Source organism: Mustela nigripes, chromosome 2 (assembly GCF_022355385.1).
Source record: "Mustela nigripes isolate SB6536 chromosome 2, MUSNIG.SB6536, whole genome shotgun sequence".
Lineage (NCBI taxonomy): Eukaryota > Metazoa > Chordata > Mammalia > Carnivora > Mustelidae > Mustela > Mustela nigripes.
Genome location: NC_081558.1, coordinates 2,147,507 through 2,161,870, shown reverse-complemented (window position 1 = coordinate 2,161,870; position 14,364 = coordinate 2,147,507). Strand labels below are relative to the sequence as shown.

The window sequence follows — 14,364 nt, the reverse complement described above, 5'->3', positions numbered from 1 at the left end:
CCAACCCAGAGCCCGGACAGCTGAGGCCCCTGCCCCACCAGGCCCACCAGAGGGAGGTCCCCAGCCGAGCCGCCGGTGGCCACCTGTTTCCTCCCCAGCCTGTGATTAATGACGCCGCAGTCCATCCATCACGCACCAGCCAGTGCCTGGCTCTGCCCCGGAGCCTGTGGGGCCCTGTGCTCATTTGTAAGCAGGCTGCAAGCCTGGTCTCAGACGGTTGGATCCGTGAGACAGATCCCCGCCCCGCCTTGCTCCCAGATAGAGCCCTGGAAGCAGGATGCAGGCCCGGAGTCGGGGGCGGCGGGAGCCGAGGGGCATGCTGCCGGACACAGTAAGACACGAGCCCCAAACCCCCTGTATTAATTATCTAGTCAAGACCGTTCCGTCCTGGTCTCCCTGCCTTGCCCTCACCCACCGCGCCTCCCCGCAGTGGCCCAGCCGGGCCTGGCCCCTCTCCTGAACCCCAGTGCGGGGCGTCCTACCCCATCGCCCGCCTCCTGCCTTGCCTTCCTCCATTCTGGCAACCAGCAGCGCCTTTTGCCTGGCAGACCCTCGGTGCTGCTCTAAGCCAGGGCTTCTCAGATGGGGGTGAGTTGGCCCCCAGGGACACTCAGCAACGTCTGCACACGCTTCTGCTTGTCAAGACTGGGCTCCGTGCCAGGAGCGGGGTGCGGGGGGGGGGGCGGTGCTGGGGATGCGGCTCAACACCCCAAGTGCCCAGGATGGGCCCTCACAGAGAAAGAGCTGGGCCAGAATGCCAGATGTGCAGAGGCTGACTGAGACACTCTGCTCTAAAACCTTCCATGGCTCCCTAGTGCCTTCCATGCAAAAAGCCAACGTCTCAGTCCAGAATGCAGGGTCCTGCTTCCTCCAGCCGCCTGGCCCTCATACCGACATACCCCACTATGCCCCGGCTTCATGCCCTACCTGGAGGAGCTGCGTCATCCAGGGCTAAAGACCCAAGGACCCGACTTTTTTTTTTTTTTTTTTAAGATTTTATTTATTTATTCGACATAAAGAGAGTACAAGCAGGAGGAGCAGCAGAGATAGAGGGAGAAGCAGACTCCCCCCGCAGCTGAGCAGGGAGCCCGATGTGGGACTCAATCCCAGGACCCTGGGATCGTGACCTGAGCCGAAGGCAGCCGCCCAACTGACTGAGCCACCCAGTCACCCGAACCTGACTTTTACACCCTGGCCCTGTCACCTTCCAGCTGTGTGATTTTGGCCAGGTCTCTACCTTGTGGCGCCTGCCTTTCCCCGTCTTTCAAACGGTCCGAATACCTACGGTTAAAATCCTTAAAGCAGAGCCTGGGACATAGTCAAGTCATGTGAGGTTGATTGGTTGAATCCTACTCATGGTCCGGGACACAATTCTGGGCCTTGTCTGCCTGCAGAGAGGCCCAGCCCTGACCCCACATTAGGCGGGGCAGGGGGGCGGGGGCAGTCTCTTGTGTCCGGCTCCGCCACTGCCACCCTCTGCCAGCCTCACCTGGGGTCTGCAAAAATGGGAGAGTTTGGTCCCCAAATGGCTAAATACGACGTCAGGCTCAGACACGGGCTGAAAAAGGGTGTCCCAGGAGAAAGGGTATGTGGCATGGGGACTCATGCTGTCCCACAGGACCTGAACTCGGTTTAATGCTCTTGTCAACATCTCAAAATTCCTAAATTCCTAATAACTTTCCAACAGGAGACCCTGAATTTTCATTTTGCCTTGCCCCAAAATTTGATAGCCCATCTGCTTCAGGGACTCTGGTACAATTTGCGGGGCCTGCGTGTTCCAGAACCCAATAGGAATACTGAAGAACTTTCCAAAAAGGTTTTCCTTTCTTTTCTTATGGCATCGGGACGAGGGGGACCCACATTTTTCTTCTTATCTTTGCCCCCATCGGGTGCCATCTTCAATTAACACACTGATATTCTGCTCATGATTTTTTATCTTTTTGTAGGAATTTTTATTTTAAAAAACATGCAAGTAGCATTTATCTGGAAGGGTTTTGTTTGGGGGGAGCGGGGGTGGGGGTAGGAGGAACCTTAAATTTTGCATATTCATCTCATTCCTGTGCAGCCTTTCATCTGCCCAGGAAGGGTATCTGGGGTCCTAACTCTCTGTTTCACAGTTCCGGAAAACCCAAGGCCCAAAGAAGTCATACGCACGGGGAGGAGGGGGGGGGGCACGCGCTGGAACTGATAATGATGGCGATGGTGGTGGTAATTAAGAGATTGCCTTTAGCCTTTGCCGGGTTAACTGCACATTCCTTCACCAGCTTCTTTGGGGCCTGCGCTCCACATGGCAGCAAGACAGATCCTATCAAAATCCCGGCTGGGCCGGCCCTGTCCAGGGCTTCCGCTTCCCTGCCTCTCTTGGAGTAAAAGCCCAAGTCTCCCCCCACTCCCCAAAGCCCTACATCATTGCTCATGCCCCTGGCACCAGCCACAGAATTCGCTGGGCCCAATGGAGGACAAAACCGCCAGACCCCTTGTTCAAAAACTAAGGAATTTCCAGCCCACAAGGGCAGGTCATGAACCCAAGCACAGACCCTTCTGAGTGCAGGCCCCCTGGGCCAAGGCATGAAGCTGCTGGCCCTGGCTCCCCGAGCTGCCTCAGGGCCCTTGCACTTGCTATGCCTGCCTCCTTGACTAAGCCTCCCCTGCCCCCACCCCTGGCGGGGGCTCTCTCTCACCTTCAGGTCCAGGAGGCCTCTTGGCCTCTTGACCTCCGTGCTGCCTCATATGCCCCAGAGCCGTTACCACCCGCTGACCTGCCGGGGATTTTGGCCTGTGCATTTGTGTGTCTCCTGTCATCTCGGCCCCCGGGGCCGCTGGGACTTTATACCCCCCACCCCCATGCCACCCCCAGGTCTCGGGGCAGGGCCTGGCACACAGTAGGCGCTCAATCCATGCGTGTCGAAGGGCCGGCGCCCGCGAGGTCGGCGGGGTTACCGCGGCCTTTCTACAGGAGAGGAAACCGAGGCTCGGAGAGAAAACAGCCGGCGAGCCAAGGTTACAGAGCATGTCCCTGGCACGCGTCCAGGTCTCGCCATGACTGAGTCGGCGGTTTCGATGGGGGCGGCCGGGCCCTTTCTCTGCCGGACGGGGAAACCGAGGCCCGGCGGCGGCCCGGGCCCACCCCGCCGGGAGGGGCCGCGGCCCCGGGGCGGGGCGCGCCGTGCCCAAGGTCACCGCGCCGGCCGGCGGGGGAGGCGGGCTGGGTGGGGATCCGCAGGCCTCCCCGGGCGCGCGCCCCCCTCGGCGGCGCGCACGGGGCCCGGGAAGCAGCAGCGGCGGCGGCGGCGGCGGCGGCGGCAGCGGCGGCGGCAGCAGGTGGAGCCGGAGCCTCCGCGCAGCCGAGGCCGCGGCCACTGCCGGCGTCGCCGCCATTAGACAATAGGAGCGGCGGCCGGGCGTGCGGGGAGGCGGGCGGCGGGGAGGGGCGGGGAGGGGCGCCGGGCGCGCAGGAAGCGGGGCCCGGGGCGCGCCGGGGCCGGGCGCGCGGGGGGGGGGCGCAGGAAGCGGGCGAGGCCGGGCGCGGGAGGCGGCGGCGGCGGCCCCGGGAGCTGCCGATCGGCGCCGGGACAAAGGCGCGGCCGCCCGGCGCCCCGAGCCTCCCGAGCCGGGGCGCACAGCCGGGGCGCAGCCCGCGCCCCCCGCCGCGACTGACATGATGTTTCCACAAAGCAGGCATTCGGTAAGCGGGGCCCGCCGGCCCGGCGCCCCCACCCCCCACCCCCAGGTCCGGGCCCGGCATCCCCCTTAGGTCCGCGCCTGGCACCCCCAGTTCTCGTGCGGGCCATTCCTCCCCGCCCCCCCGCCCGGGTCCGGGCCCCGCGGACCTCCCCCAGGTCGGCGCCTGGCACCCCAGTTCCTAGCCGGGCCATCCGCCCCCCCTCCCCACACCCGCCGGCTCCCTACTCGGCGCCTCCCCCAACTCCTGGGCCGGGTCCCCTCCAGCTCCCGGCCCAGCGCTACTCCCCCGCCCCCACCACCCGGGCTCTCCCCCACCGACGCCCCGTAGGTCCCGGTCCCTCTCCCAGCTCGCGACCCGGATTCGCCCCCTAGTTCTCAGGCCCGGTCCCCTCCAGCTCCCGGCCCGGATTCCCCCTCCCCCAGCCCCTGGGGCATGCTTACCCCCCCCCACCCCAGCCAGGCCGGGCCTCGGGCGGCCTTGGCCTCGGGCCTGGGGCACCCGGGGAGCCCCACCGGGCACCTCGAGCACCGCAGCTGGTTTTGGGGCCTGGGAGTGGGGGGAGATCCGAGGCGCACCCCTCCCGGAAGAGCGCGGCCGGGAAGAAGGGTGCTGGGAATCTGGGGTGGAGGCCCCCCTCGGGTAATTTGGGGCGCTGGGAGAGGATCCTTCCCCAAGGCGACTTTGCGGGGAGGCCTTGCGCCCCCACCAACTTGGGGAGGGGGACTCTAGGACGCCTTCTCCCCCCTCGCAGAGGCACTTGGGGTTCTCGGATGTTCACCCCCCCCCAGCGCTCTGGAGGGGCGGTAGAGGGCGCACGCTGCCCCCCACCAAGGGCGGACCTTAAAACGCACCCCCACAGCCTGGAGGTGGCGGGGAACGAGGCGGCTCCGGGCGCACCCACCCCCTCGCCTTCCCCCGGGAGAGGCGGGGGCAGGAAGCGAGGGCGGGGGCCGCGCCAGGGGCTGTAAACACGGGCCCGGGAAGTGGGGCGAGAGGGGGGGCCGCGCTGCAGCTGCGCCGACTGGCCGCTGCCTTGGGGGTCGCCCCGCCCCGCCTGGCCCTGACCGGGGCCGCTCCCCCGCCCCGCAGGGCTCGTCTCACCTACCCCAGCAACTCAAATTCACCACCTCGGACTCCTGCGACCGCATCAAAGACGAGTTTCAGCTGCTGCAGGCTCAGTACCACAGGTGAGCAGGGGCCCCCAGCGGGCATGGTGGACGGCCCACCCCCCAGCCTGGAGGGGAGGTTGTGGCCACAGCTACATACTCACATCTGAAAAAAATGTAGGTAGAGAGCGTCCTATTATGTGGTAGGCCCTGCCGTGAGCACGTTCTAATATTAAACTCGCATAGACCTCAAGGCAGCCCATTTGACAGGTAAGAACACTGAGGCGCAAAAAGTTACAATTATTTGCCCAGAGACTCCGCTATCTGTGTGGCTTCAGAGTTCCTCTCCCCAGCCCACCGCCCCTCCCCCCAGTCCCCCTTGGTTAAAAGACCTCCCAAGAAGTTGGGGAATGGATGGACCTTGCCATGTCCCACCCCCAAAAGAAAACCCTCTGTAGCCTGTTAAAATCTCTCTTCGTAGTTTTGGAGAAGGAGTTCCTGGCGTCCTAACAGATTCTCAGAGGCGGCTCTTCCTCCATAATTTAAGGTTCTCGCGTTGTAAAGGGCTTGCCACGTGCCAGAGCTGAGGGGAAGGACCTAGCATTATTTTCATCTCACTGTTAGAGAAATTTAAGCCCAGAGAGGTTAGAGATTTTCTGGGGGCTGCACAGCAGAGAAGGGGCAGACTCAGGTTTGCAGCCAATCTCTGGGTTGAAGAATGCAGATTCTCAAGGCTCTGTTACAGAGTCGGGGGGCTGTGCCTGGGAATCAGAAGGGAGTCCTTGGTCACGGTCACAATTCCCCACCGGGCCTTGGGCCCTCTCGGGACCTCAGTTTGCCAACACCAGAGTGTTCCAAGAAGGATCCTGGGTTTTCTCCTGAGAAGAAAGAGAAATAACAAGATACAGATTTATAGATAAATTTTCAAAAACCCCACCTTTTGGGGGGTACTGGCTGTGCTCCCCACGCCCTAAATACTGAACTGACATTCTCTTGTTCAGTCTTCCTCGTTGTCCTGTTAATGTGCCCGTTCTTCAGACAGGGAAACTGAGGCACAGGCAGTTGAAAGGCCCCATGGACTTTGTTCTGGGCCCCTGGTTGGTTAGGGACTTGGCTTGGTGAACTTGGCTCTTCTGAGCCCCTCCAGGGGATGCTTCGCTCCCAGCCTGGCCCAGGCCCATCTCAGTGAGCACTGGCGCTGGTCCAGTCCCGTAGCTCCGAGTCAGAGTGCTGTCCTGTGCTGGGTGACTTTGGGGAAGCCAGACACCCTCTCTGAACTTTGGGGTCTCCATCCACTGGGCCTGGGTTTCTCTGGGACAGTGAGGGGTCCTGCCGCGTTGGGGGCACACCCAAGATTTGCCAGACCCTCAAGAAGCGCCAGAAATTCAGAGTTTGGGCTGAAATTGCCTGATTGGGGTTTTGTTGTTTTTGTTGTTGTTGTTGTTGTTGTTTTTTGCTAATGGTGTCAACAAATAGCGTTTTGGTTTTTTTTTAAGATTTTATTTATTTTATTTGACAGACAGAGATTACAAGTAGGCAGAGAGGCAGACAGAGAGAGAGGGGAGGACGCAGGCTCCCTGCTGAGCAAAGAGCCCAATGCGGGGCTCGATCCCAGGACCCTGGGATCGTGACCTGAGCCGAAGGCAGAGGCTTTAACCCACTGAGCCACCCAGGCGCCCCACAAATAGCGTTTTTTAAAGAAAATGAGAGAAAACAAACTCACGGTGGGGGGGTCCACAGCAACAGAAACTATGGCTCATCTCTGACTCTGGGCGTACAAGTCAGCTTGGTGGAGTGAAGCGCCAGGCCCCTAGCAGGACTTTAAGACCAAGCATTTATTGGGTGCTTGCTGTATACCAGGCATCGTTCTAGAAGATTTTTTCATCTTTTTTTTTTTTTTTTTAAGATTTTTTTATTTCACAGAGAGGGAACACAAGCAGGGGGAGTGAGAGAGAGAGAAGGCGGCTTCCTGCTGAGCAGAGAGCCCAACTCAGTACCCTGGAATCATGACCTGAGCCAGAGGCAGAGAGGCTTAACGACTGATCTGCCCAGGCATCCCCAGATTTTCTTGTCTTAATCCATTTCCTTCTCACCACCCCACCCTGGGAGGTTGGTACTTGGCGATGCAGAGACCAGGGCACAGAGAGGTAGAGGGGTTTGCTTAGAGCCACACAGCATCAAGGGGTCTGGGCTGACCTTTGAATCCAGTGCGCCTGGCTTGAGTCCGTGCTGTCAGCTTTCTAGGTCTTTCTCTGCCCTTCTCCTTGGGGACAGGGGTGGGTAGGCTTTGAGAAATGGCCTAAGCTCATCCCTGCCTGAGAAAGGCCTGCGGCTCCCAACAGTGGGAACTTTTATCCCCTAGTGCAATCAAGGCTTACGAGACGGACCAGACCCCCTTGGAGATTCCTTGGTGAACCCGACCCAGAGCCCAGCCTTCCACCCTCCACCCTCTCCCCACTTCTGTGGTTTCCGTTCCTTCCTCCCTGGCTGGATAGTTTTCCCCATGATTGGGACTGTGGCCTCGGAAGCCAGCTTTCTGGCTGTGTGACCTTGAGCTAATTACTCAGCCTCTCTGGGCATCCATTGCATCATCGGGAAATGAGGGTGACACCAATAGGACTGATCTCATCGAGTCTCTGGACAGGGAAGAGTTTTCTTTGAGTCCCTGGCTGAACCGGAGTCTGCCTGTTCTAGGAAGCCTGAGCCACGCCCCCCAGCCCCCCTCGCATCGCCAAAGCTCTGTGCCTCCCCCCACCCCTGCTCCGCACAACGGGCCCCTGGTCCCTCTCCCCTTGTTCTTTTTCAGCCTCAAGCTGGAATGTGACAAGCTGGCCAGCGAGAAGTCAGAGATGCAGCGTCATTATGTGATGGTAAGCTGGGCCCCCGTGGGGAGGGGAGGGGAGACCCCTGACCCTCCTGCAGCCCTGGCAGCTGCCTGAACCCTGGCCACCTCCTGTGGGATGGACAAGGCTGCGGGGTCTGCTCTCCATTCAGCTGGGCCCCTGGGGCTTGGCCGAGGCCGCCTTGCTGGCCTGGCCGCCGGCCCAGGCAGTGGCCCAGGTGCCAAACCACCGGGTTGCAGCCCGGGCCTGCCAGGTCCCCCGGCTGTCCTTGGCAGCAGAGGAGGCAGCCGCCGTGTAAGCCAAAGCCAGGAACTGACTGGGGTAGCAGCCGGATCCTTCCCTGCCCCCACAGTTCGGGCATCTCAGCCCTTAACCCCTCCTTGCCCGAGCTTCAGAACGAGGACTCCTGGGGGTTTGGGGGGCATCGGGCAGAAAGCTGACATCCTTTGAGGTTGGAGGGAGGGAAGGGGTGACACCCGCATTCTTTGCTTGACATCTGAGACCCTGCCTGTGAGCCATACCAGAATCCCCTGCTGGGATTTCTACCCACCAGTGGCAGTTCTACAGCAAAAAGCCCCTGCCTCAGTCCAGCCCAGAGCCCAGCTCTCCCAGGCTGCGGGGGAGGCAGAGCCAGACGCTGACCCTCCTAGCTCTGGAGGGCTGGGGCTAGGACAGAGAGCAACCCAGGATGGGCGTGTTTGGCAGGGGGGGGGGGCACCCTGCCTAGGAGGCTGCATGGAGGATGGGGCATTGAGGCTAGGGTCTTGAAGAATGAGTAGGAGCTTGCTGGGCAGAGGAGAAGAAACCATAGAAAGTCCTGGGAATGAACTTGGCTTCCCCAGCCCCACCCCCAGGGATGATGGGGAACCACGAGGGGCTTTTGAGGAGGGGAGGAGGTAGGGTCAGATCTAGGGCGTGAGGGGGGGCTGCTGACCCCAGAGCCAGACCCCGCAGGCTTCGTTTATCCTGGTTATTTATATCCAGGAAGGCAAACTTCCCCGGAGTCTGGGGCCACCCGCAGACAAGACACATAAAGATAAAAGATTAGGAGTCCTGGAATGTATGTGTGTTGGAGAGGGGGCTGGATAGTTATTCCAGAAACCAGGGAACCAGGCCTGGCTGGGGCCCCGAAGCCCCCCACATGCAGCCCCGCCAGGTGCCCGGGCTCCTGCTCCAGGTGTGGGGGACTCCTGCTTGCCCTCCTGCTCTCGCCCCCCGGGCATGTGTGTCTCTGTCCCTCTGTCACACAGCCCAGTCTCCCCCCCCCACCATTTCTCTTTCTCTGTCTCTCCACCATGCAGTACTATGAGATGTCCTACGGCTTGAACATTGAGATGCACAAGCAGGTACGCTCCCCCCACCCCCTGCAACCCCAGACAGGTGGGCCCGGCCCCTTGGCTGTGCCCCAAGTCCAGTCAGGCCTCCGCACCTGATCCTGTGACCTTCCCAGCCCCTCCCCCTGTTGCTTCTCAGGCCTCCCTGGGAGGTTTCTCCCTCCCTGAGGGGGGGGCCCAGACCTTTCCTACCCACTTACTCCCCTTGCTGGCAGTGGTGGGGGGGACATGCCAGCTCCCAGATTGCTTCGCTCCCTCTGGCCTTTCTTTGCCTGCCGCCGCGCCCCCGCCCTGCCCACAAGCTGCCCTCTTAGCTGTGGGGCTGAGAGCTGGCCTCGGACCCCACCTTGGCTGCTGACCCAGCGCCCGTGGGCTCCGGGTGTTGGTCTGACCCTGGGCTGAGTTGGCCTCCTCGGAGGGAGCACCTCACAGGCCTCTCGGACGGGTCTGCACCTGCCCCCGCTGCGGCCCTGGGCTGAGGCGTGTGTGTGTGTGTGTGTGTGTGTGTGTGTGTGTGTGTTACAGGCTGAAATCGTCAAGAGGCTGAATGGGATTTGTGCCCAGGTCCTACCCTACCTTTCCCAAGAGGTGAGTGGCGCCCTGGGGCTGCCGGGAAGAGGAGGTAGTTGGACCATGAACTTGCCCCAGGGCCTGTCTTCCCCCTCCTCCCCCCCCCCCCCAGCAGCTTCTGGGGCACACACCTCCACTCTGTGGACCTTCCAGACACAGAAGAATCCCCAGGCTGGAGAAACCCCAGGGTTCAGGGCGCTGGAGGGAGGGGCCTCACTCTGCTGTAGAGTTCCCGGCCTGAGTGAGTCATTCCACGGGTAAAAATGTCGGATATGCCCAAGACAGTACTGAGATTTTTTTTTTTCCCCTTCTGGATTCTGCCTTTTACCCGCCCGAGGTTTGCTTGCCAGGCTCTGTGAGCCGCCTTAGGCCAGAAACCAGAGGCCAGGTGTGTCGAGAGGGCGCTCAGCTCGTGTCTGCAGACAGACAGACAGACACGTGCAGGTGCAACACAGACCGCGGGGACATGTGTGCCCTGGGGAACCACGTGCCGAGCTTTGCTTTTGTTTTTTTGGGATTTTGAGTCTTGGTGTGAGGTCCACTCTGCATTCCCCGTGCTGCCATTCCTGCCCTCCGCCAGGTTTCCTGTCTGTTATTCATCGTTTCCTCTTTAATCCCTGACTTTATCTTGGGGTCCTTGCGGGTGACCTGCATGCCCAGAAGGACACTATGAAAACCCTAGAGGAGGAGGTTCTTGAGGCCCTGAAGACCTAGACTTGTGCTTTCCTTTCATGACAGGGGCTTCCTGGAAGGCAAGGCGAAAGGGGAGATTGGCAGAGTCCGGCATCTGAGGGCAGGAGAGATGGACTCATAGGGAGGGCTGGGGTGTGGGCAGCAGATTGCTCCAGGAGGGACTGTCCTGAACCTAGACTCTTACCTTGTACTGCCAGAATCCACTGGGCCTTCCCCAGTTGTAGTAGGAGAGGAGCTTAGATTAACAAATCTCAGCACAATGTGTAAGTTCTTAGGATCAAGACTTCCCTGTACAGTTGGCCAGGTTGTGCACTGTACATTTACTTCTTTGTACTTGGCATTGAATAGGTCATGGTCCAGGGTTTCTCTCAGACTCGCACAATGGCGTTTTCTTAAGTATCTGGCACCAGTCCCTCTGAGTCTTCTGCGAATCTGGCTTGGTGAACAGAAGTGGCTGGAGGGAGGGGTTTTCTGGTGGGATGGAAAGCCATAGTGGGGGGGGGGGGTGCTTTCCCCTGGGCTCTGTGCCTCAAACCCTCACAGAGATCAGGGCATATAGCTCCTGGCTCCTCGCTTTACCCCATCTCCCCTCCAGCACCAGCAGCAGGTCTTGGGAGCCATCGAGAGGGCTAAGCAGGTCACCGCTCCTGAGCTGAACTCCATCATCCGGGTATGTCTGCGTCTTGGGTCTTGGGTCTTGAGTCTTGGGTGGGAGGCCCAGGCAGCTCATGCTTCCCTCCCGTCTGCCCTGCAGCAGCAGCTCCAAGCCCATCAGCTGTCCCAGCTTCAGGCTCTGGCCTTGCCCCTGACCCCACTGCCCGTGGGGCTGCAGCCGCCCTCGCTGCCCGCGGTCAGCGCTGGCACCGGCCTCCTCTCGCTGTCCGCGCTGGGCTCCCAGGCCCACCTCTCCAAGGAAGACAAGAATGGGCATGACGGGGACACCCACCAGGAGGATGACGGCGAGAAGTCGGATTAGCGGGGACAGGGAGGGTGGGGGGGACAGAGGGGAGACAGACACGGAGAGAGAGGAATGTTTAGTGCAAGACACAGTGTAGCTCGGGTTCGGCCGAACGTGGTAGTATTTATGGTAGCCGCCTGCTGGGGTCCTAGCCCTGCCCGCGCCCCCCCTAGCTTCGCTCACCCCCCCAGCTCCCGGCCTCCCCGACTCCTTTCTCCTCTCCGCCCTCCCTCATCCTCCTCCCCTGCAGCCTGAGTGGGCGAATGCCCGCTCATTCCACGCAGGAGGCCAGCTGAGGCCTGGAGGCACAAATGGGAGGCCAGGTCAGAAGACAGCAAAGCCTCAAGAAGCCCAGCACCTCTGCACAGCCCTGTTCCGCAAACGTGCACCTGACCGCAGGGCCGCCAGGCCCCTCAGGGCACACGCCCCCCAGCCTCCCACCCTGGCACTGCATGCAAACACCACTGCTAGCTGCCCCCTCCCGCCCCGCACCCCACGCCCCTCCCCACTCACCTCCTCCGCTAGTTCCAGAGCCCACGCCCACCTGTCCTCTCCCAGAGTGGGGGCGGAGACAGTGAGCCTAGCCAGGAGCAGGGGTGGGGGTGGCGGGCGTCCCAGAATTCCCTTTCTCCCCTCCCCGAATAAAGATGAGGGTACTCAAGTTGTCTTGGTTTTTATTTTATTTTTTTTCTCCTTTTTCCAGTATACTAGCTTGTCTTTTAAGAAAAGGGATATTAAAAAAAAAAGAAAAAAAAGACAGAAAAATGTTTAAAAAAAAAAAACAAGCAACACCCACACCTGTGTCTGTATATAGCCTCTTAGACTGTCAGCTTTTGTTGTGTTCAGTCGTTTGATCGCTGCGGAGAGAAGGCAGAATGCTGTATGGAGGGTGGGCTTAGCTGTGCCTTTCAAATAAAGATGTGAGAAGGTTGGTTTGCCTTGTTCCTGCCTCTGTGTTGCGGGCTGCCGCCGCGGTGCCCCCTTCCCAGGGGAGGAGGGGGCTTCCCTCATGTCTGAGCTCCTCCTTACAGGACTGGATAGTGAGATCCTCCCCGCCCGCGGAGTCCGCCTTGCCAGCGTGGTCTGTCTCCCCAACTTGATGCACAGACCAGAGAGGGTCTCCTGGAGGCTCCAGGTCACCCAGCCAGCCAGGGCCAGGTGCGTGCAGCTGAGCAGAGCTGATCTCTGATCGCCAGGCCAGAGGGCTCCCAAGTGGTCTTCTCTTTCCTTAGAAGGTTTCAACACTGCAGAATCCATCCAAATCTGAGAACACAGACACCCCCACCCCCACCCCCAGCTGAACCTGACCCTCGAGGACCTCTCGGTGGTCTCCCTGCCGCAGCCCAGCTGGGCCACCTGGGGGAGCCAGAAGGAAAGGAGAGACCCCCAGTGAGCTTGGCACTGGGCCAAGATGCCTCAGGCTGCCCACCAGGACAGGGGGCCAGGCTGAGAATAAGGCCCAACAGTCTGGGATTCCTTACCCCAAGGACCTGGGCACCTGCAGACTTCTGCTAAAGTCAAGAAATTCTCACCTGTCCCCCCCCCCCCCACCACCTAGTGGCTTCTCAAGGTGCACCCAGGGCACAGGGGTGTGGGGATGGAGTGCTTCCCTCTGGGGAAATGGCTCGCAGGGGAAGAGGAGGGGGAGCACGACGGGGCGGGTCCCACCAGCCTCCCACCGAGTCCCACGGCACCTCCACGGCAACCCGAGCTCTAAAAAGGCCCGTGTGATGGGGTCCCTCCCTGCCTAGCCCTTATCCTTGGGCCAAAAACCAGAACTCACCCAGGACACTCGGAGTAAAAACTCACACCGCCAACTGTCACACCCTCTTGGAAGGCTGTTTGGCACCCAGCGCTTCCCCTCTGGGTCCACCCCCCAGAGCCACCGTGCCAGTCCTCCACAAAGGCATGGTACAAGGGTGCTCAGAGCTGCTGTCCCTCCTGACTTCCTCCCCCCGGAAACCACCCATCAACAGCAGAATGGCAGGCCTGGAAAACACTACGCAGCCACGAAAAAGAGGGAGGCACCGCTCTGCTCAACACCCGGGTCTCGCCATCCTGCCCACGGCTCGCTGACCCAGAGAAGCCAGGGACGAAAGTGCACCTGCTGAGTCATTCCATTTATATAAGGAACAAAATCAAGCCCAAGAGCCCTATAGTGTCAGGTGTCATGGGGTCACCTTTGGAGAGGGAGGCGGAGGGGTAGAGGGGGCTTCACACCCGGCTGTTTCCTAACTCGGGGCCGGTGAGTGTGGTTCACTTGCAATGTGCGCCCTCTTTGGTGTGTTACATTTCACAATTTTAAAATCCTACAAAGTGGATTTGGGGGGTGTCCACGGCAGTGTCCTGCTTCTCACTCCTCCAGTGACTCCAGACCGAAACATCTTGCTGTTCCTTGCTTGGAGAGTGTTGCATATGCTGTTCCCTCTATCTGGAACAGTGTTCTCTCTCTCTCTCTCTTTTTTCCCCCTCCCCAGGGTAGTAAGCTTCCAAGACTTCCAGATGTCACTTCCCTCAACTCCTCCCCAGACCCTACCCCAAAGCAGAGGTCCGTGATCCCTCCACCCGGGTCCCATATGTCACATGATGGCTGCGGGCACCGGGCCTCCAAACTCGATTTATTTTATTTTTTTAAAAGACTCTATTTATTTATTTGACAGATCACAAGCAGGCAGAGAGGCAGGCAGGGGGCAGGCGGGAAGCAGGCTCCCAGACAAGCAGAGAGCCCAATGTGGGCCCATGCTGGGGCCAAGCGGGACAGATGCAGCGCTCCAACCCAGGACCCCGGGGATCATGACCTGAACCCAAGGACGATGCCCAACGACTGAGCCACCCAGCCGCCTCTCCAGCCTCGATTTAAATTCTGGCTCTTGACCTCTCCGGATCTTGGATTCCCGATCTGTAAAATGGGTATGATCTCAGAACAAACCATTGTGATGAAGACCAAATTACTTAAGCCACCGAAATGCTCCTAGTACGTTCATTCATTCATTCATTCATTGGGACCACCTCTGAGCCCCAGGGACTCAGAAGACAGAAATCCCTGCCCTCTGGCTGGAATAGACAGATAACTAGGAAAATCCAGAATGTGTCAGCACTCATGTTGATAGACAGCAAGGCAGAGAAGGGATGGGGAGTGTTGGCTGCATTTTTTTTTTTTAATTTCCTCATAGAA

General features: G+C 60.0%; 1 protein-coding gene across 4 annotated transcripts; it reads left to right on the top strand.

The window, feature by feature from the left end:
• Window positions 1-262: 262 nt before the first annotated feature.
• Window positions 263-12,120, top strand: TLE5 (TLE family member 5, transcriptional modulator). 4 transcript variants are annotated; one of them, XM_059388604.1, is made up of 7 exons: window positions 263-331; window positions 4,775-4,872; window positions 7,598-7,661; window positions 8,936-8,980; window positions 9,494-9,556; window positions 10,827-10,901; window positions 10,986-12,120. In XM_059388604.1, exons 1-7 carry the CDS (start codon window positions 278-280, stop codon window positions 11,205-11,207), a joined length of 621 nt encoding a protein of 206 aa, XP_059244587.1. In that variant the 5' UTR covers window positions 263-277; the 3' UTR covers window positions 11,208-12,120. The 4 variants fall into 4 exon arrangements, with proteins under 4 accessions (XP_059244587.1, XP_059244589.1, XP_059244588.1 ...); XM_059388606.1 differs by lacking the exon at window positions 263-331 and adding an exon at window positions 2,996-3,031; XM_059388605.1 differs by lacking the exon at window positions 263-331 and adding an exon at window positions 3,553-3,685.
• Window positions 12,121-14,364: the final 2,244 nt, after the last annotated feature.